The sequence below is a fragment of the Biomphalaria glabrata genome, chromosome 9, assembly GCF_947242115.1.
Source record: "Biomphalaria glabrata chromosome 9, xgBioGlab47.1, whole genome shotgun sequence".
Taxonomy (NCBI): domain Eukaryota; kingdom Metazoa; phylum Mollusca; class Gastropoda; family Planorbidae; genus Biomphalaria; species Biomphalaria glabrata.
Window position 1 is genome coordinate 13,113,784 of NC_074719.1, and position 21,927 is coordinate 13,135,710.

Here is a 21,927-nt window from a genome sequence, read left to right on the forward strand (position 1 = left end):
TGAAAGAATTCAATCATTTATTAAATATTAGGCAATACTTGTTTGTTATGCAGGCTTATGTAACTTGCTTAAAAAGTTTATATACTTTAGGTAATATGTACAAGTTAAACAAGGTATTTTTATTATTTGTAAGTTAGACATATTATAAAGAACAAAGTATATATATAACAATGACATGAATCTTCGGACTCGAAGACAAGCCTTATTATTATTAGTATAAAAAAAAAACTGAAATCAAAATTGTTACAATAAATATTTAAAGTAAGTTAAAGTATTGAACAAAATCGATGATACAGATTCAATTTCAAACAATACATCAGTACTTAGGTCTCAGGCTATGCTGATTGAATACTTTTATGACGTAATTGTTATGGAGTGTGTGTGTGTGTGTTTCTATGGTGACGTTGAGAAGGAGTTGGTGATTGGTTGATTGGCTATGCATGGTGAATGATGTAAGAAAAGCTGCATTGTGGTAAACTGTCTTGAGTACATGAGTCGAGTTTAGAATGCCAGAGGGAAAGACTTTGTTTTTATAGTGAGTTTGTAGAGACGTACTTTAGGTGAACTCCAGTGAACGCACAATTATGACGACATGAATCTAAAGCGAGACTGTAGATTAGATATAGATAAACAGTTGAGGCTAGGGCTTTCATACACGTAACATGGTTTATTATAGTGACTGAGACTAGACTGTTCTCGTTCTGAATTAAACAGTTATATTCTTCTTACACCTGTTGATTGTTCGGGCGATGGTCGCCAATGTCACCTAAAGTGCGTCTCTACTAGTTAGATTTTGTTCAAAATACCATTTTAAATTATTTCTAAAATACTGTATTTATTTCATTTCATCTCGAGCTCAATTTATTTTTATTGTAATAAAAGTTCTATTAAATTTTGTTCACAAAGAAGTTATTCAAGTTTTATAAGTTAATATATAATACGTTTACTGTGGTTTAGTTGTCTACCAGAAGTTTGGTGCTACAAAACAACGACATCCACAACAGTAATACAATTTAACGTTACAAAATTCTGCTGAATGTATACTTTTAAATAAAACCCCCGATCAGTGACACACGTTAAAAGGCTTTACAGTTCCCGCTGTAATTTAACCCAGACCTTAAACACCCCCCGTGGACAAGATCAGGCCAATCTACACTATAGCCAACACACTGGACATTGGCTCCACTACTGCCTGGACATGTACAGGTCGTGTAGGTGAACTGGTACAAGTCATTCCCATCCTTGTCTTTCGTTACGTATTTTTTCCTCCATCGACCAATACTGACCTGCTTATGACATCCATGCGGGTGTGACACAATATACACCAGCTTGTGATCATCTCTAGATGTCTTGTATTCGTCACAAACTTTTTGCCAAGATTCACTGAAATCTTTCCCAATGTGCACCAGTTTTCGTCCCAGACGTCTGTTACATGTCACACCTTTCAACATGCATACGTCGTACTCAATGTCGACTTTATCAACTCTGACTGTGTCAACGGTCACCTCGGGACTACCTTCCCTGTCATAAAACAATGTCAAGGACGTATGTTTCGCTTCCTCGTCATCAAAGACCACGTGCGTGGCTGTGTCCACATAAAATTCCCACCACACGTGCTTGGGTGAGTTTGATTGTTGACATTGTTTACACCAGCAAGCAGCTGTCTCGTCTTGAACCATGTGTACATTCCAAATGATTCCACTCCCTAGCCTCAAGTTCGTTTTTTTCCCCTTATGAAAGGGATATGGTCTAGTTTTATTTGGCCAATACTGTGGTCTACAGGAACTGGTCACTTTTACATCCACCCTAACTGTCAGGTCAGCGGTATTTTTAATGAGCTGGACCAGATCTTCATCGCGACGATCTTCTGGAAGATGTTGTATGGTGAATTTGTCAACAGGTATAAATTGTTCGTGACCTGGATTCTTCGTACAGCCTGCATAATGTTTATGTAGATCTAGATCAGCTTCACTGTCTTCTAACACTTGAGTTTCATGTTCACCTTGAAAATAGAAGCATATAAGTAATAATAATAACAACAACAATAACAATAACAATAATAATAATAATAATAAATGGGCATGAGATTCGCCAATGTGAAGAAAAAAAACTCCACGGAAAATTCCCGGCTTTATTAGATGGGGGACAACACTGAGAAAGCTGCTTCCTTAGCATGGCTCAAAGCAGGTCATCTCTACTCTGAAGGCTTTGTTACAGCAATACAGGACAGAGTAATTAAAACAAAATTACGACATACATATTCTAAAACTCAATATTGTTGACAAATGCAGAAAATGTGGAAATGTGGGTGAGTCAATTGAACACATAATGGCGGGATGTTCAGCCCTATCGGAATCTGCTTACCTAGGTCGCCCTAACCAAGTTGCAAAGCTAATACACCAGCACTTGGCTTTGATACACAATTTGATCGGTAAGGATACTCCTCCTTATTACAAATACTCACAGCAAGAGGTTCTCGAGTCTACTGATCATCTCCTGTACTGGGATAGGCCTATTTTGACCGACAAAACGGTAGATTTTAATCGCCCTGATTTGCTGTTCATCGATAAAAAAGAAAAAACCGCTACCATTATTGACATCGCCGTACCACTATCTCATAATTTAAAAAAAAAAAACTGAGTTGAAAAAACAACGGAAATATGGGAACCTAGGCTTGGAGATTGGAGTTTATGGAAGTTATCTAAAATAACACTATATCCCATTGTTATATCAACCGAGGGGATAAAAACAACTGACCTCACAGATACCTTCAAGGCCCTTAACATTCATAGAAACATTCTCGTGGTCTGTCATAAGGCGGTAGTGCTGCAGACCTGCCACATCACCAGAAAATTCCTCGGTGGAAACTGTTAAAGGGACTACGATGAATTTTGTTTCTCTTTAACGAACCTCGACCCTGGCAGCGCCAGAGAATGAATACTAATTTGTTTCTAACATAATAATAATAAATTATTATTATTTTTATTATTATAGTCTTATTTATTATCACAAACTAATATTGAACAGATAGGTCTCATTGTTCTCCTTGATCGACAAAACGCGGCTGGATAAGAGCAGTTAGTCCTATTTCCATGTAGCGCAGGACTCTCGGATGGACATTAGGAGTTAGCAATTTGATATGGTACATATTTCATGTTTTACAAGTGCTCAATGTGACCACCACCGGACAACATCAAGACGATATGAAAATTCATCCCAAATGCGCTTCCTGATGTCCCCATCCACTGTGCCGATTGCAGCTTTATTCCTCCATTTGGACAGGCATCCGGTCTTTCCTGTATCCACATTCGGATGCTTGCACGATTGGGTGGATCAATACCAAACTCAAGAACCAAATTAAGCACACAAAACGTGATTTTCTTACAAAGACAATTGAAATTGACAAGATAAAATTAACACCCAATTAAACAAAAACTCCTGTTATCAAATGACCTTTACAATGCTTTTGAAATGAATAAAAGTGTGATGATTTTGGGCATTCTTTTTTAATCACACTGTATTTGCGATGCAGTTGTACACATTCTATGGACACACATTTAACAAGCAAACTTCTAAATCTAGAGAAAAAACAAATATAGGTCTAAATACCAGTACATCCAGCTTTAGTCCAAAGACTTTTATTGACACGTTGTTTTTTTTTTTTTGGGGGGGGGGGAAAGATATCTGTGTTGCCTTTTTCAAAAGCATTTTTTTTTATTTGCGGAGTCTGAAAAACATGACGGAAAGCTAACACGCTATCCACTGAGCTAGAGTCCTTATAAAAATAGAAGGTTTACGGTAATCTTTTGTTAGATTCAAATTTTTAGCCAACGACCTAATTGTACTAAGCTTCAATTTGATCAGAGAATGTGAAGTGGGAGGAATAACTTGTACATGGACTTTGTACCAGACAGACAGAGTTGATATAAGCTTTGTAAATATTTACCTAGGATTTGACATCCATCCTCATCTGACTGGGTGCTGCACTCGTCTTTGGGAACATCTGCTGGTTAGATAGAACATAACTCAGAATTTTCACGTTATAGAAAGGTTACACAAAGTCTAAACTATTTATATTTTTTTTTTATTTTGCGCATTTACATTCATGTCCATGTATTTATGGAGAAAGCTAAATGAGTTAAAATATAAAGATCACTACTACATAATTGTAATAGTGTATATCACTATAAAGGTCAGTGTGACTATATGCGCAATATTAAGTAGAATAATTATTTTCTTTCATATCTGGGGAGTCAAAGAACCTCATTAGTTGCTAAATAGGCCTACATTAACAAATAACCATGTTCTGCTGGACGCGGTGATGACAACTGCCTGGGTTGGACACTTAATCCGGGGAACGACCATATACCAAAGACGATCTTTTTTTTTTTTTTTTTGGCGAGGTTAAAGGAAGACAGCGTAACAGAGGTTACAGAGGTCAACTCAGGCGCCATTTTGCCCTCACTGGCATACAGGAAAGTAGCTGTCAGCAGATGGCCTCTGAAAGAGACAGTTGAGGAGCTCTCACGAAGGCCGCGGGACACACGTTGAGGCTTAAAAGAAAAGCTCCTGTCGACAAGCACCGAAAAACGTACCGGTACAGTAAACTTCAATAGACTGCGGACACGGTTTTGTGTGCATCAGATTAGGAAAAATATGGAGGTCACAATTGGGTTTGCGTAGCCGCGTGAAACTTAATCTAATCTTACAAAAAAAATATGTACCAACGGCATTCAACAAAGAAACTCTTTTCAGCTATTACATTTTTCTAATTCAATAAAATGATGTTTAATTACCTTTAAGAGTACTATTCAAAGTGTCCATCTTTACATTATTGAAATCAAAATCTTTCAACTGAAAAAAAAACATATGTTAACAATGTATAAGGTTTCGTCAATTTATTATATGAAAAGTAGGCTTTTAAATCTAAATTATACCCCATATGGTCGTGTCTCAGTGTCTGACTGACATCAATGATTCTCCATTTGTGTTGGAGGAAACAATATGACCTTTTAGCCTGTTTTAACTTAACGTGTAAATAAAACAACGAAACCATTTTCACGATCAAAACCTCAGGGATGGAATTACCAAATAGGATTTTTTTTTTTTAGTTGCAGTTTCCACCCCAACTTTTTTTTAAAGCCGACATATAAAAAAAAAGTACAAGATTATATATACATTATTCATTCTTCCGTGTTGTTAATCACTATTTAAACTTTGTGTTTGTGTAGCTTTCAATAGCACTTCTGGAGGGGGGGGGACTTTCTTTTACTGACACTGTAATAAAACAATCATTTGGCCAGACACAAAGTGATACAAACAAAATGAAATGAAGGGATCATCAAAACGTGCAACCATGACATTGCACATCTCAGTATCATTCTTTAACTCTTTCTCTCCGTAATTATTTACCACATTCTGGTGGAATCAACGCTGGTATCGTCATTTAGGAGAGAAAGAGTTAAGTCTCATAGTGAAGACGTCCTGAATAACGAACGCATTAGAAAAATATTTAAGAATTTAAACCTAAGTTGCAACTCTACAAACAAATCTATCACATAACTGATGTCATACTACTCAAATAACTCATGCCGGCCCTGAACCAAAAATAGTTAATAAACACTCGGTTGTAGAGTTGGAAACTGAGGGTCCCCTGAGCCAAAATATTCCAGTTTGATAATTAACCCAAGTACCATTTTGAAAATAAGAAACTAATCCAGTTACTATTAGAGAAGGAGAGGCTAATCCAGGTATTATTTAGAACATATATACGCTATCCAGTTAAAGAATAAGTAATCCAGGCAGTGTTTATGGAATAAGTACCCAATACAAAATATAACGTGGTCTAGGCTTATTTCATAGTTGCTACACTATTAATATCACGCACGACCACAATTTTATGTGGGACTATTTGGTTCCTTGTTGAATGTTATAAATAACTTGGCGCGTCCACACACCCCCCTCCCCCCACACATACACTTGTAAATCCATTGTATACGCTTTGTTTACTTAGTACATACCTAAGACTTTTCTCCTATAATAGCGTACATGTTTTATTCATCTGTGTATAAAGTTTTTTCTCTACTTTCTATGTTACACTTTAGAACGTCAGTTAGGTATTTAATTACATCTAATGTACTTACAGATGCACGAGTTGTCTTTCTTCCTTTAATTCTGCACGTACAACGCATGATTTGAGATCGAGGTCAAGGTTAAATGTTAGTGGATCCTTTTCCAAGAAAAAAAAACCCAGACAATCTTCTTTTAAACTAGAAGACAGCTAAAGTGGACAGCTATAACACAGGTAGTAAGAAACTCACAAAATAAAGTAAAAACGGATAATTTCGTGCTTGAATGTAATACATTCCAAGCATTGAAACTAGCCGTTTTGGTGATCAGATCACATACCTATATATATTGTATGTACGTAACTCTTTCGGGCTAAAAGGGAAGTCGCTTCGAATCTAGGAAAATCGATCTTTTCTGTCTTAGAAAGTATCTAATGATTTTTATTTTTCAAAGTTTAGAAATAATGCAATACCATTTTGAGGATTTTACGCAAGTCTAGGGTATAAAGCCATTTCCTGCTAGTTTCCATTGAGATAATGTTTCGAAAATCCTCGATCGAAATAATTCAAGTCTGTTGATTTTAATCTTCTTCTAATTTTAAATTGTACATTTAAATAGATTGATTAATTAGAGTAAGAATTAGACGAGAGTGCTCTTATTTTCGATCTTCACTTTCATAGACAAAATAGCTTTACTTCTTATAACTACTTGACAAAACAACGCTTTTGTTTGAGCTTTTTAAAAGTTGTTCACATTTTTGTGCAGTGTTAGAGATCTCAATGTCCAGTCTCTCTCTCTATATATATATATATATTTATATACATATTATTACATATATATATATAGAGAGGTATGTGTTCTAATCTCTTTAGCGTCCAGAACAATGTAATATTTAATATTTTGTTGACAATAGGAATATTTCAATATGGCGTCTTTGGCGTATTTTTTTTTAAATTTAAAATCTGTACCGATTTTATTGTTTTTATTTTCTAAAGTTTTTCTTTTGGTTCCATTATATCGTTACCCCATTTCTTCATATCTTTTTTTTTTCCTTACTAAACTTTATTCCTTAAAGAGCGTCAATGGAATCTTTGAAAAAAAATACAGATATAAACAAAGAGTAAATAACTGTGGTTGACTTTTAAATCTCAAGTACTCAAACAGACTAGTGTACTGTTTTCTGTACATGACGCATGGATTTTCTTTTTTATATTTCTGCGGGCCACACTTACAAGGCCGGGCTTAGACTATTGCAAACTATTCGACCGCAGTGAGCCCCGCAATTTCATAGGCCCCGCGCTAATTCTAGGTGTAAATTATTAAATCAAACCATTATAATATATACAGGGCACCCACCGCATTCTGATTTTCAGGAGCTCCTGGAAAACTCTCGAAATTGCAAAATATACGAAAAAGGCCTAAAATTATTTAAAATCTCATGAAAACTAAAAAAAAAAACTCCTGAAATATAGACAAAATGGTCATTAAATGGTATTATTCAATATGGAAAACGCCAAATCATACGGCGATAAAAATAAACGTCATTAGACAATGCCCATAACATTGGCATCTGGCGAAAGAAGCTTCTCACGCCTCAAAGTAATCAAGAATTACTTGAGGTCAACAATTCACGAAGATAGATTCAACAAATTGGTAATTCTTGCTATTGAGCGTGATCTATGTAGGAAACAGAACTTTGTTGATATACTCCATGACTTCGCTACCCGCAAGGCTCGTCAAGTTCATTGGATCGTGACTTTGTACTTGGTTAAGAATGAATCAAATGCAAAGACGACTTTTATTTTCTAATACAAAATCTTAATTCTAACTTATTACCCTTATCCCTAACCAGACTGGGCCCCGCGCAATCTGTTTCGCACAGTGCTCCGCGATTATTAGGTCTGGCTCTGCACACTTATGCTCACATAGTTGTCATCTATGTCCCGTGGACGACACAATTTCAATGTCTGGTCTAAATAACATAAATTAAAAAATGAAATAGTCTTACGCAGAATTAGATGAAAAGAAATAGAGAAAGCCAAAAGATATTCACCTGACCGTGTGCTGTTTGTTTTAGACTGTTGTCACTATGGTCCCGAGTTAATCCCCCAAGTATGTAAAGATCTATGGGGCGGACTCAGCGGAGGAAGTCAAACACTTTACCTCTCAGTTAACACGCGTCACGAGAGAATGGAAGATATTCTAGTTATTAAACATGATCTCTAGATCCAACCCAGACATTATTATATTAATGTTATAGAAGTCTTATTACTGAAACGCAACGATGCTTTTTTTTTTTCCAGAAATATCCAGATCTAGTAAAAAATACCCAACTAACTGATTTGAAAAAGTCGTGACTTCTTTCATGCAGTATTTTACGTAAGATTAGGAATACCCGATTTTCTTTGTACAAAAAAATGTAACTCTATACAGTTTCTTTCTCTTGATCCCTGTAGCTTAATTTTTTTTTATACATGACACTAGAAGAGACATTCTATGTAACTTCAATGTTGATAATAAAAAGTTGATATTATAGACGCAATGCGCAGTGGCGTAGCTAGCAATGTGTGGGTGGTGCGGGCCGCACGGGGCATCAAGTTGCGAGGGGCATCAAAAAAGCCCTCAGATCTCAGTATGAATTAAGTTCCCCTCAGCGTTTCAGTAAGATATACACATTGCTCATGTACGACCAAACCACTAGCGGATCCAGGACTTTGGAGTGGGGGGGGGGGGCGATTTTTTTTCAAACCCTAACCCGAGCGCCAAGTAAACCCTAACCCTATGCATACACGTGCGTACAGCATATATATATATATATATATATATATATATATATATATATATATATATATATATATATATATATATATATAAAAGAATAAAAAAAAAGCAATGTATCTCAACTTTCGGCGAAAAAAAAACCCAGTCATGTTGAGGCCTTTCTCTTGCAAGCTTGGGGGTTTGGGGGAGCGCTGTATGCTTCTTCAGTGAGGTTCGAGGCGAAGCCCCGCCGCCTAATTCGTTTTCTTGCATTCTTCACTGAAGAAAAGTATTCTCCTGACATCTACAGCTCATTACTCATCAGTGAAGTTCGGGGCGAAGCCCCGACGACATAAGTGGTTTTTTTTGCATTCTTCACTGACCTAAAGCACCCTATTTAAAAAGGACCTTTTGAATAGTGTTGTAAACTATTCTAATATGAATTTATAAGCCGTTAATACATTGCAAATAAAACCGATTTGTTCCTTGAAAAGATAAGATACCCCACATATTGAGATTAAAGCTTTAAGGATCGCTGCCAAAGAAAAAATTATTCGATAAATACTATTCAATAAAGTTCAAGCGTAAATTGTGAGTTATAGTCCCAAATTTATGTAACTAGAAGATATCAGATTGAGTAAAGGTTGAAATAGGCGACTAGGAGATTTTTATTTTGGTTTAGAACTCATCAAAATCGTGACTCTTGTACTGAAAAATTTCGTTTGAATTCTAACTTTTCCAAAGCAAAGTCTTTCTTAAAATAATTATGATAAATTCATGTAAAATTACATAAACTCTGTCTGGAAAGGGGAGGGGCGATAGACTGAAAACGATTAATCCTCGCTCATTTTTATAATTTCTGCTAATGATTGCATCTGGCATTAAAGAACAGGGGTGGGGCTACTCGATATAGGAATTTAATTTATAGCATATATAAATTATATCAGTGACAGATTTTTTTTATTTTGTAATTTCTTAACTATAATACAAAAAGAAAAATTATTTGTTTATCCGATGGGGGGGGGGGGGGGGGAGGCGATTGTATTTATCGCCCCTCGCACCTGGTACAACCCTTTTTCATTTTATATTTAATAATTATAAAATTTGAGATTAGAGTGTAGTGCGACATAATATATAATGGATTCACATATCAATACGTAGTTTATACTATATAGATATTCTACTAATTGTGTTCACAAACTATGACTTCTCAATAAAAATAGGACCGCCCCCCCCCCCCCACTAAGAGGGCTAGAGTGGGAAGGGCAGTACAGGCAATCGCATACCCCCCTACCCCACCGAATCGGCCTAAATACCAGAAGGGGAGCGACAAAATATAAAATTTATATATTAATTCAACTAATTTTGTTCACAAACTATGATTTGTCCATAAAAGTAGGACCGCCCCCCCCCCACTCAAAGGGTTTAGGTGGGAAGGGCAGTAGAGGTATTCGCCCCCACCCCGATCGGTCAACAGGGGAAAGACATAGTATAAAGATCGGTTAAAATATCAATAACAAGTTTTAATTATATAGATATTTAATTGATTCTGTTAGCAAGCTGTGATTTCTACAAATAAATTGGACCGCCCCCCCACTCAAAAGTTTATTGGGGGGGGGGGAGGGCGGATTGATGCCATTGCCCCCTCCCGACCCCACCAAATCGGCCAACATACTAGAGGGGGGGGGCGAAACAATCTAAAAATATGTTAAAAATATAAATAATTAGTATATATTATTAACATAAGTAATAAATTCGTATACAAATTGTGCGAATTCTAATCTAAAATTCGTCCGCCACCCCCCTTCGGGGGGGGGGGGGCGATCGCCCCTACCGCCCCCCCCCCTGGATCGCCAGTGGACCAAACACAAACTTCTGTATTTGAAATGTCAACTACTTTGTTAATCTCAGTCAAACTGACTAGATCTGTTGAAATCTCTGAAGGTAAAACATTTTACAAGCTCATTTTCTTCTGTTGTGACTTAATTGTTCAATACACTGGTTTTAGGAGAAAGTCGTGTAGGTAAAAATTTCTACTTCAATATCCAGTCCTATGGTTTCATTTAGATCCTGATTTTATAAATACATCTTTTGACACTAGATGTAGATATTAAATTGTTGTTGTTTATTTTTATTTCACTGTGATTTTTTTTAGTCATTTTTGAAAGAATTCACTGATACTAGCTTTGAAACCCGCTAGATGAGAATTCGTCAAGATGGTTAGGGATAAATTGTCAAAAAATTATAGAAACTCTGAAGACATTGACTAATCCAGGTAAAAATCATTCTACTAGATCTGAATCAAAATGATTGTTAGTTGCTATGCCGTCTTTTAATGTTCTCCCCTACTTTGGGTTGTGAGCCCGTGTAGTAACTAAACTAGACAACGCACACGTCTACCTTCAAATCAAAGATTGTCAATTCGAAATTGCGCACTCAAAATGGAAAACATTAAATACAATCTAAAAATACTTGTCTCAGGGCATTGCTGAAAATAGTATTGCCTTTGACGAAAACATGTGCTGGGTATTGATGATGACAAATAAATTGACAAATAAAAGAGATATTAAGAGAAATTTAATTGAACCGGTTAAATATGAATTAGTGTCACCTTCCCAACTATTGAATCCTTAGGTTGAAATCAATCTCGAGACTGCTCCTAGTGACATTGACAAAAACTAATTTCATCTCGAGAGAAAGAAGCTTCAGCGGTTTGTCGCAGTCTCTTATGAAGCCTCCAAACATCAGAAACAAAGACTTGCTGAGCTTTTAATTTTAAAAACTATCGACTGTGGATGAGTCAGGCCCGAATATCGTCATCTTGTTTTAAATATTTCTGATAAATGCTGTAAGCGAAGCTACATAGGAGCGTAGTTATTCCAAACTAAAGTTAGACCGAATTAAGAATTATTTGCAATCAGGAATGTCTAATTGACAACTCACTCATTTGACCATTTTTCACGTTGAACAAAATCTAGTGGTAAAACATTATTTGGATCAAATGATTGAAAGTTTTGCCAGTAGAAAGGAACATAAGATTCAGTTGTAGTATCTTTGTGTAAAGTAAATCTTTTTGCGAATTAGAAATACTTGAACGACGAGTACACATTATTCTGAAAAGAAAAAAAATTCCTTTGGGGGGGGTAGAGCATCATGAGGAGATGCCGCACTGGGCATCATAAACCCTAGCTACGCCACTGGCAATGCGTATTGCTGTTCTCTAGTTAAACTTTACTAAACGTTTGACAGCTGTTCAGAGAGGAAAGCCTAGGCCGCATGGGGAAGGGAAATCTTTTCATTCTCTGGCAATCCTCCTATTTACTTGTGTAGAGATCGCTTGGACGCAACGGCTTTGTCTGCGACAGATTTGACAAAATATGTAGGTCACGTGTGTAAACTTTTGAATATTGCACTCATCCTTGATTCAGAACACTAGAATTATTTTAAACCATAAAATAATTTGTGTTGCCTCTTTTTTTTTTTTAGCACTGAATGTAATGAACAACATCAATTCACAAAGGTTATATCAACTCCCTGTGTCTGTCTGTCTGTCTGTCTGGTAAAAAGTTTGAACTTATTTTTTGCTCCCGTTTCCCATTCAAAGTTAAAACTTTGCACAATTATTCATTGAACTTGGCAAGACATGAATCAATTAAAAAAAATTAACCAATTATTTAATTAATTGTTGCTGATTAATTATTTTCTTTTTGATATAAAAATAAGGGCAATAAATGCTACTAAATAAGAGATGTCAATATATATGTGTGTGGATTTAGTCCCTTAGTACGTTTTGACGATTTTTTTTCTCCCACTTCCCATTCTCGAATCAAGTTGAAATGTTGTATAATTATCCTTAGTCGATAACAATACACGAATCAATCCAAAAATTAACCAATTAGTTAACCAATTAATATTTATTAATGTATTTTGTTTTATATAGCAGAAATACGAGGAAAGCGCAAACAGGGACGTCATCGTATAATTTGGTGCCACACTTTCACCTCTGAGCAGTGGAAACCAGGTGGGAAGAGGCTTCAGACACTGCCAGTGACAGATCTTTGTGGAGACAGCTTGCCACCCAATGCACCGAACGGCGCGAGAGGATCTAAGTCTAAGTAACCAAGTAAGTATATATGTATTCTGTGTAAGTGTTTATACCCCAATGTATATTTGGAATTTGTGGATAGGTACATAGTCCTTTCTAGAACTTGAGCCCGCATAAATTAGACTTATTGTCGTCGCATGTTTTTTTTTTTTTTACATATTTCACTTTGACCTATGTTACTCTAGAGCAGGGTTCTCAACCTGTGGGTCGCGACCCCTTGAGGGGTCGATTGACGATTTGTCAGGGGTCGCCTAAGACCATCGAAAATATGGATTGTATTTTGTCTATTCTTCTATTGCTGTGTGTGTGTGTGGGGAGGGGATCGCGGCAGAGTTGGGGATTGTAAAAAAGGGGTCGCCGAGCTTAAAAGGTTGAGAACCGCTGCTCTAGAGTATTTAATTGTGACATATGTTATTTTAGAATATTTCAATTAGACATATGTTACTCTAGAGTATTTCAATTTGATATATGTTACTCTAGAGAGAGTATTTCACTTTGACATGTTACACTAGTGTATTTCAATTTGATATATGTACTCAGAGTCTAGAGTATTTATTTTTTGACTTATGACATTTTACTTCACATATTTTATTCCGACATTATTTTTACGGACATATTTTTTTGGGACATATTTTGATTTGACATTTTAAAAGTAGCACAAATTTCACTCACAATATTTTAATAGCTTTAGCAAAACAAAACAACAAAAAATATATTACACGTAATGCTGTTTGATTCTAAAATCGTTACTGACTAGAACTTGATATAGTGTCAAAAGAAGCTTCACTCAAATCGCTACACAATGTTTCAGAAAAACAAAATGTCAGTGGTATCTGTCGATCTTTTCTATAGTCCTCATTTTCTCTTTCTAGGTTCATCTTTAGATAGCTGGATGCCTCACTAAGACAAGTGTTGCTTTGATCATCGGAACATTGGTTGAGATCAGAAAAGAGTTCAGTGTCACGTGTTGTTTCTCTGTCGTTACCATCTCTGTCGCAGGTTCCACTGTCGTCTGAGCCACTGTAGTCCCTTGACACCCTGCTCCGACTTGACAGCCTGTCACAATGAATATCATCGTTGACTAATGAACACTCGCTGGTGGTGGCTTGAAATTTCAAATTGTGTTTCCCATAATCCTTATAAAGGTCAGTGAAGCCCAATTCTACACCTTGATGGTTATTTGCACCAAAAGATTTCTGGATTGTTCCATGGATGCTATTCCCTTGGTTTGGTGAATCGCTGTCTTTCAGTAGTTGTGCTCTGAATTTGTTTGTGTCAGACACTCGGGTAATATCTACAGTTCCATCTACAATGTCTCTGCCTTTCAAGAAAGTTTCAGCATCCGTCTGTTAAAGAAATCATTATATATAAAGTTAGGTATAGAATAAAGTATAAGTGAATAGTATACTATAATATAAGAACAGAATGAAATATAATTAGGTGAAAGCTTAGGTCTACATCTCGGTCTAAGCCAGTGATTCTCAAAGTGGTCTTTATAGACCCCCAGGGGTCTACGAAGACTTCCAAGGTGTCTACGAAAGTAAAAAAATAAATTGGGGGTCTACGAGATGTCCACGGGGGTCTACGATAATAGATTTTATTTAACTCTTTCTCTCCCTAATTATTTACCACATTCTGATGAAATCAACGTTGGTATCGTCGGTTAGGAGAGAAAGAGTTAAACAGGTCGTGACTTTAATTTTTACATCCCATTTATGTAATTCTTTCATATATTAATCTATGATTTGTTCCTTCGTTAATCTTTTAAATATTTATCCTGAGATTCAAACGAAAAACTGTTGTATTTAATTTTAATACTTATTTAAATACCTTGATTTTGTCTACATGTAACTAATGTTTAACAAAAAGAAATGTAATTGTAAAGGTTTGATTATTTAAAATTGTTCCTTCCTTCCTTATCAAACAAACTATTGCCTAAGTGAGTTTGTTATGACGATATGAAACCAATTACGCTATAGGATCATCTGAGACAATGCTACAATGACAAAAATAGATAAAGATTTGAAAAACTTTTAAACACTCAAAGATTAAGTTCAGAATTAGACCCACAAAATCTCTCTTCGACATCATATAGAGAAGTTGATGGTTTGTGAGCGTCTTACAAGATTTCTTTGATCATCACATCATCATCTTTACTTATAGCAAAATACTTAAAACACTCTAAGTAAAACATTAATTTTACCAGCCATTGAAGTTTTAAACACTGTTTTACACAAACCTACATCTGGTATTATTAAAAGAAGGTCTTTAAGCACCACACAGTTCAAGGTCACCTTGTGTTATGATTTATAACATTAAAAGCTTCTTATATAACTCTTTGGAACACGCCGTATCTACAGTTTGGGAACTGCGGCGTCATAGGTTCTGACAGGGTGTAGCTCTGACTGCTGTAAACTGCCTAAGGGTCGTCTGCTCCTAAATTTTCCTAAGGGTTGACTCACTTTTTTTTTTTAAATTTCTTTCTCCGTTTCTTTCTTTCAGTTACTTCCTTTGAAAGTAACATCTCCACATCTCTTTTATTTGATACTTTCTGTCTAGTTCAGACAGTAACGAGTTTCATTAATTATTTTTGGCTCACTACTAGATCTAGCTTCTTGAACTCAACTAGTTTATTTTTTTCTGTCTATTTCAGACAGTAACGAGTTTCATTAACTATTTTTGGCTCACTACTAGATCTAGCTTCTTGAACTCAACTAGTTTATCTCTGTTCCTGCAAGTTTTTGATTTTTTTTTCAATGACCTATGACATTATAATTATTTAAAGGCTTACTTTCATTAGTTTCTCTTTTATTATAAATTCTTGAACGTTCGATTTTCTATTCTGACATCTTCGCATGAAAGAAACTCTGTGAAAGATAGAGTTCAAGCATGTAAAATGTAAATATTGTTCATATCCCAAAAATAATGCAACAGAAAGAAATTGTATTTGGTTCAGATACAAATGTTTGCTTTATAGGTTCTTTCATGTATGACTGCTCTTCTGATAAAGTTGATATCACATTTGTTACGATTAAATTGACCTGTAGTATTTTTATCTATTGGGAGGGTATTATACATACAGGCTAATCTATATATAGAAATCTGGTTTGTTTATTTTTGGTGTAGCAGATTACTTTGATAAAAAATTTATGGCGAAAATCTCCATTAAACACACATATAAAGGTCCTTGGATGTAACCCTTAACCCATGGGCGTGGCCAGGATTTTTTGTGTGTGGGGCAAGTGATGGTGTAACTTTTAAGTCTCAACTAAAATAAACAAAATTAAAGCAAAAATCAGTCAAGGGGGGGGGGGATGAATTTCGGGGGAGGGGGTTGAACCCCAACCCTTCTCCCTGGCTACGCCCATGCTTTAGCCTAATATTTAAGATAATTTCAAGATAAACTAAAAAAAAATGTCAAGGGAGCTAAACTGAACATAAATGTTGTCAACTCAATGAAGCTTCAAACGGAAGAGCTAAGACAACTGGTTGCTGCAAGTCTAAAAAAGTGCACACAAATTATTATTTAACTTCTTTCAAAAAAAAAAACGTATAGTTTGTCAGCACTTCCTCTATTCGGTATACCGGATACAACCAAAAAGTCTATTTTTAGACTTGCCACCGTGCATGAAAAGATCTAACACACATATCAACTCTAGAATATAGCGTACAAGAACAAGTGTATACACAAGTGAAATTATTATCCTAGTAAACAATTGTGTGCTTACACTTGGTTATAATTTCTCCATGATCAGGTCATACATTAAAACTATATATCTTTTAGCATCATCATTTTTGTTGTAACTAATATAAGTGTAAAATACTTATGTAACAGGAAACATTTAATGGAATCCTAGGCTACAAGCCAAAAGTAATGTTTTACCCTGTTGTAAGGAGCACGATCAATAAGACTAGGGGTGCAGCTATACTCAAAGCCCTAAGTGTTCCGTTTTTACTGACATCTGTTGAAAGTCCTAAAAAATTTGAGAGAATGAACAGTTTTGTGTATCTAATATTAAATTAATATATAACAAAATGTTCACAGCATTATGCAGAGCTAAAGTGACTCAAAATGAAATAGAAATAATTGAATATTAATTTTTTTCTAAAATCGCTTGTATAGTGCTAACGCTGTATGTGAGATGACATTGATTCATGTAGTTTATTGTTGCTGCATGCAATCCTATTCTGGAGAGACATGCATCACAAAAAAAGTGACGTCTGCCTGGGTGTTAGAGGAGCCTGGGTTTTTTTTTCGTTTGTTTTCTTATTTTACAGGGCTAAGTTCATCACTATTTTTTTGTCCATAGCTTGCACTCTGAGCACTTCCCCACAAAGACTAGAGCCATGTCTCTCTTGAGTAAAGATCATGAGCTGTAATCCTTTGGCTGCAAGATCATGAGACGGTGACTTTTGGTAGCTTGCATCATACAATGCTTCATTCTGTCAAATCATGTGACGCTGCTGACCCAAACTGTATCAGCTATTTTTGTTGTTCCATTGGACTCAACAATGGCATGGAGAGAGGCTACTGCTTTGAGGGAGACAACGCTCCGACAGTAGCTAAATCCAAGGCTTTCATTTCATTAAAAAAAACACAGATTTAAAATTGGAAAATACTTTACAAAACATAGCAAATCTCTTGGTTGAAATTGTTAGAAACTTTGTGTAAGTCCCTGTATAATACATTGAAAAACATGAAAAAATACTTTGAAAAAAAAAGATTATATTAAGTGTAATTGTATTAATTAGTTTGGATCAGTCATGTAATTAAATTTGTAATAGATCTAGACTAGCAGGAAAAAGAATTTATATACATAAAAAAAGGGGGAACGACCTGAATTCGCACTTATTGCTCAAGCCTGCTCAGGCTTCTCAAGCCAACACGGTAACCACTCTGTTAACGGAGATGTTCTGAAAATAGTTATTATTTGTTCCTATAATCTCGTCTTATTTTTCATGTTTGTGTTCACTAAGACTCAGACGACGACTATAAAGGTGACTAATTTACCTTATACCACCATTTCAGTCAAGTACAATTTCTTTCCCTTGTTTGGGATACCAAACAAAATGATTAATTTCCAATAGTTAATTAACTAATTGTTTAATTTTCTACATTTCATTCTAGTGTTGTTAGGCAATATTTGTGTAAAATGTCAGCTTGATCCGAAATTGTGTGTTGGAGAAATAACGTGTACAAACGTGTGCACACTTTTTACCTGACAGACAGACAGAATAAGAAATAATAAGCTTTGTAATAAAATAAACTATACATTTACCTTCAGAAGATCTCATTAATGGAAGCGCAGGTAAGAATTTAATTTGTCCATTGGATCCTACTGCCAACACACAGATAAACAAAGAATCCTTTGGAACTGGGTAAACATGTGACTCTAAAGTTGAACTGACTTCATCTAGTTTATTAGCTAAACAATTACAAATTGAAACTCAACTACAATAATCATAAATATATTAAATAATACAAATAAAATAAAAAAAAAATGTTTTCACCATTCTTTTAATTTTAATATCATAGAACAATGACAAAATTGATAGGACACTACTAAGTACTAACTTGAATTGCAAGTGACGTCTATCGAACTGTGAATATGAAATGTTGCAACCTTAAACTGATACGTTCTGTCACAGTGTTGACCAAATCTGAGAAATGTTTGACCAGACGAGTCTGAAAAACTGGACAGATAGACGTTGGCATGACCTAGGTAGAAAAATAGATTTCTATTAACATTCCCTTCTTTGTGACGTATAAATAGAGTTGAATCCGGTTAATGAGACCACCAGTATCGAAACAATTCCTGATATACAGTGGGACAAGCCGGTTATTGTGACCAAAAACGATCGTGTCCTCATGTGGCCTGATTAACCAGATTGGGCTGCATTTATTCCTTTTCTAAAGATCAAATGCGTGCATGTGTGTCTTTGTCAGTGGCGTAGCAAGGTACTCTTAGGCCCGGGTCTAAGAATATGATAGTGGCATTCTTAATTCAATCCAAATCCAAACAATTCCAGTCTATTTGTATTCATTTACAAAATGACATGTCATTGTAAATTTTTTATTTGTATGTACAAACTTTGACGAGTACTAGCGTCATTCCAATCACTTCAGGAATGACTTCTTATAAGTGGCCTGTTAGTTTTATAAGACTCAATGTTTATCTTTCATTGGCCTATGTGGGCCTTTATAAGTCAAGGGTCAGGATGTAATTAATTCATTTGCTCAATTGCTGCTACGCCTGGGTGTGTGTAGGCCTATATAATAAATAATATTTGATTTTTTTTTTAAAGGCACATTCTCAAGTTTTACAAAGTTTGTCATCGGAGCGGGCGTTTTTATGTGTATGTGTTTAACAATAGTACTCTTATCAAGCCTATAAGATAAAAAAAAAAGTTCTGTCAATTATTGACATTTCGGTTTTTTGTTAAATCTTAAGTTCCATCAGAAAATCAGCAGAATATTTCCCACTGCTCAGCAACCATCTTGAGCTGTTAATTTTACTGTAGAGATTGTATCATTTATACTAAGCTGCCGAAAAAGCCTTTATTACTGATAAACTATCAAAGTATAACAAATTCTTATAGTATTATTTGTAGATCTGACAGATCACTGTTGTATGGGCATAGGTATGCCAATAAATCAATTAATGGCTCAGAGCTCTGTTGCTGTAGGCCTATGTATAAAATAAATCAGGTTGACAGATCATGACAGAACTTGTAAACCAAGATCCTTGGGTAGCTCACAAAAGATTCTAAAAGTTGAAGAAGACAAAAGCACGTATAGCAGAGAACATATTTATAGACAATGTTCTGATAGATGTCCTGGAGAAAACGAAAGGAAAGAGAATGTCTCTAATTTAATAGCAGCTCAATGTAGAGAATGTCTCTAATTTAATAGCAGCTCAATGTAGAGAATGTCTCTAAATTAATAGCAGCTCAATGTAGAGAATGTCTCTAATTTAATAGCAGCTCAATGTAGAGAATGTCTCTAATTTAATAGCCGCTCAATGTAGAGAATGTATCTAATTTAATAGCCGCTCAATGTAGAGAATGTCTCTAATTTAATAGCAGCTCAATGTAGAGAATGTCTCTAATTTAATAGCAGCTCAATGTAGAGAATGTCTCTAATTTAATAGCAGCTCAGTGTAGAGAATGTCTCTAATTTAATAGCAGCTGAATGTAGAGAATGTCTCTAATTTAATAGCAGCTGAATGTAGAGAATGTCTCTAATTTAATAGCAGCACAATGTAGAGAATGTCTCTTATTTAATAGCAGCTCAATGTAGAGAATGTCTCTAATTTAATAGCAGCTCAATGTAGAGAATGTCTCTAATTTAATAGCAGCTCAGTGTAGAGAATGTCTCTAATTTAATAGCAGCTCAATGTAGAGAATGTCTCTAATTTAATAGCAGCACAATGTAGAGAATGTCTCTAATTTAATAGCAGCTCAATGTAGAGAATGTCTCTAATTTAATAGCAGCTCAATGTAGAGAATGTCTCTAATTTAATAGCAGCACAATGTAGAGAATGTCTCTAATTTAATAGCAGCTGAATGTAGAGAATGTCTCTAATTTAATAGCAGCTCAATGTAGAGAATGTCTCTAATTTAATAGCAGCTGAATGTAGAGAATGTCTCTAATTTAATAGCAGCTCAATGTAGAGAATGTCTCTAATTTAATAGCAGCTCAATGTAGAGAATGTCTCTAATTTAATAACAGCTCAATGTAGAGAATGTCTCTAATTTAATAGCAGCTCAGTGTAGAGAATGTCTCTAATTTAATAGCAGCTCAATGTAGAGAATGTCTTTAATTTAATAGCAGCTCAATGTAGAGAATGTCTCTAATTTAATAGCAGCACAATGTAGAGAATGTCTCTAATTTAATAGCAGCTGAATGTAGAGAATGTCTCTAATTTAATAGCAGCTGAATGTAGAGAATGTCTCTAATTTAATAGCAGCTCAGTGTAGAGAATGTCTCTAATTTAATAGCAGCTCAATGTAGAGAATGTCTCTAATTTAATAGCAGCTCAATGTAGAGAATGTCTCTAATTTAATAGCAGCTGAATGTAGAGAATGTCTCTAATTTAATAGCAGCTCAATGTAGAGAATGTCTCTAATTTAATAGCAGCTCAATGTAGAGAATGTCTCTAATTTAATAGCAGCTCAATGCAGAGAATGTCTCTAATTTAATAGCAGCTGAATGTAGAGAATGTCTCTAATTTAATAGCAGCTGAATGTAGAGAATGTCTCTAATTTAATAGCAGCTCAATGTAGAGAATGTCTCTAATTTAATAGCAGCTGAATGTAGAGAATGTCTCTAATTTAATAGCAGCTGAATGTAGAGAATGTCTCTAATATAATAGCAGCTGAATGTAGAGAATGTCTCTAATTTAATAGCAGCTCAATGTAGAGAATGTCTCTAATTTAATAGCAGCTCAATGTAGAGAATGTCTCTAATTTAATAGCAGCTCAATGTAGAGAATGTCTCTAATTTAATAGCAGCTCAATGTAGAGAATGTCTCTAATTTAATAGCAGCTCAATGTAGAGAATGTCTCTAATTTAATAGCAGCTCAATGTAGAGAATGTCTCTAATTTAATAGCAGCTCAATGTAGAGAATGTCTCTAATTTAATAGCAGCTCAATGTAGAGAATGTCTCTAATTTAATAGCAGCTCAATGTAGAGAATATCTCTAATTTAATAGCAGCTGAATGTAGAGAATGTCTCTAATTTAATAGCAGCTCAATGTAGAGAATGTCTCTAATTTAATAGCAGCTCAATGTAGAGAATGTCTCTAATTTAATAGCAGCTCAATGTAGAGAATGTCTCTAATTTAATAGCAGCTCAGTGTAGAGATTGTCTCTAATTTAATAGCAGCTCAATGTAGAGACTGTCTCTAATTTAATAGCAGCTCAGTGTAGAGAATGTCTCAGACAACCAACTGCTCAATGGAAAACGCAACGGAAAAACTATACCGTTGTA

General features: G+C 35.2%; 2 protein-coding genes and 1 long non-coding RNA gene across 18 annotated transcripts in view; 1 reads left to right on the forward strand and 2 right to left on the reverse strand.

Moving 5' to 3' along the window:
• On the reverse strand, window positions 1–8,343 carry LOC106070937 (uncharacterized). 12 transcript variants are annotated; one of them, XM_013230934.2, is made up of 4 exons: window positions 8,128–8,343; window positions 4,797–4,854; window positions 3,947–4,006; window positions 1–2,002 (listed from the first exon to the last, which is right to left on the reverse strand). In XM_013230934.2, exons 2-4 carry the CDS (start codon window positions 4,822–4,824, stop codon window positions 1,077–1,079), a joined length of 1,014 nt encoding a protein of 337 aa, XP_013086388.2. In that variant the 5' UTR covers window positions 4,825–4,854; window positions 8,128–8,343; the 3' UTR covers window positions 1–1,076. The 12 variants fall into 12 exon arrangements, with proteins under 12 accessions (XP_013086388.2, XP_013086385.2, XP_055897526.1 ...); XM_013230931.2 differs by having other exon boundaries at window positions 8,123–8,343; XM_056041551.1 differs by having other exon boundaries at window positions 3,947–4,003; window positions 8,128–8,342.
• On the forward strand, window positions 6,187–13,942 carry LOC129928230 (uncharacterized). Of its 3 annotated transcripts, none has more exons than XR_008779814.1 (3): window positions 6,187–6,304; window positions 12,770–12,952; window positions 13,807–13,942. It is a non-coding gene; the product is annotated as an uncharacterized LOC129928230 (long non-coding RNA). The 3 variants fall into 3 exon arrangements; XR_008779815.1 differs by lacking the exon at window positions 6,187–6,304 and adding an exon at window positions 10,739–10,773; XR_008779816.1 differs by lacking the exon at window positions 6,187–6,304 and adding an exon at window positions 10,739–10,773 and having other exon boundaries at window positions 12,773–12,952.
• LOC106070933 (uncharacterized) overlaps window positions 13,597–21,927 on the reverse strand; it is a 20,793-nt gene continuing 12,462 nt past the window's right edge. For 2 of the 3 annotated variants that reach the window (XM_056041544.1, XM_056041545.1), the window contains 5 exons: window positions 18,510–18,653; window positions 18,214–18,360; window positions 16,818–16,908; window positions 15,726–15,801; window positions 13,597–14,280 (listed from right to left, as the gene is read on the reverse strand). In XM_056041544.1, the coding sequence (XP_055897519.1) occupies window positions 13,681–14,280; window positions 15,726–15,801; window positions 16,818–16,908; window positions 18,214–18,360; window positions 18,510–18,653 (1,058 nt within the window). In that variant the 3' untranslated portion in view covers window positions 13,597–13,680. The remainder of the gene's footprint in view (window positions 14,281–15,725; window positions 15,802–16,817; window positions 16,909–18,213; window positions 18,361–18,509; window positions 18,654–21,927) is intronic. The other variant, XM_056041547.1, reaches the window with a different exon arrangement.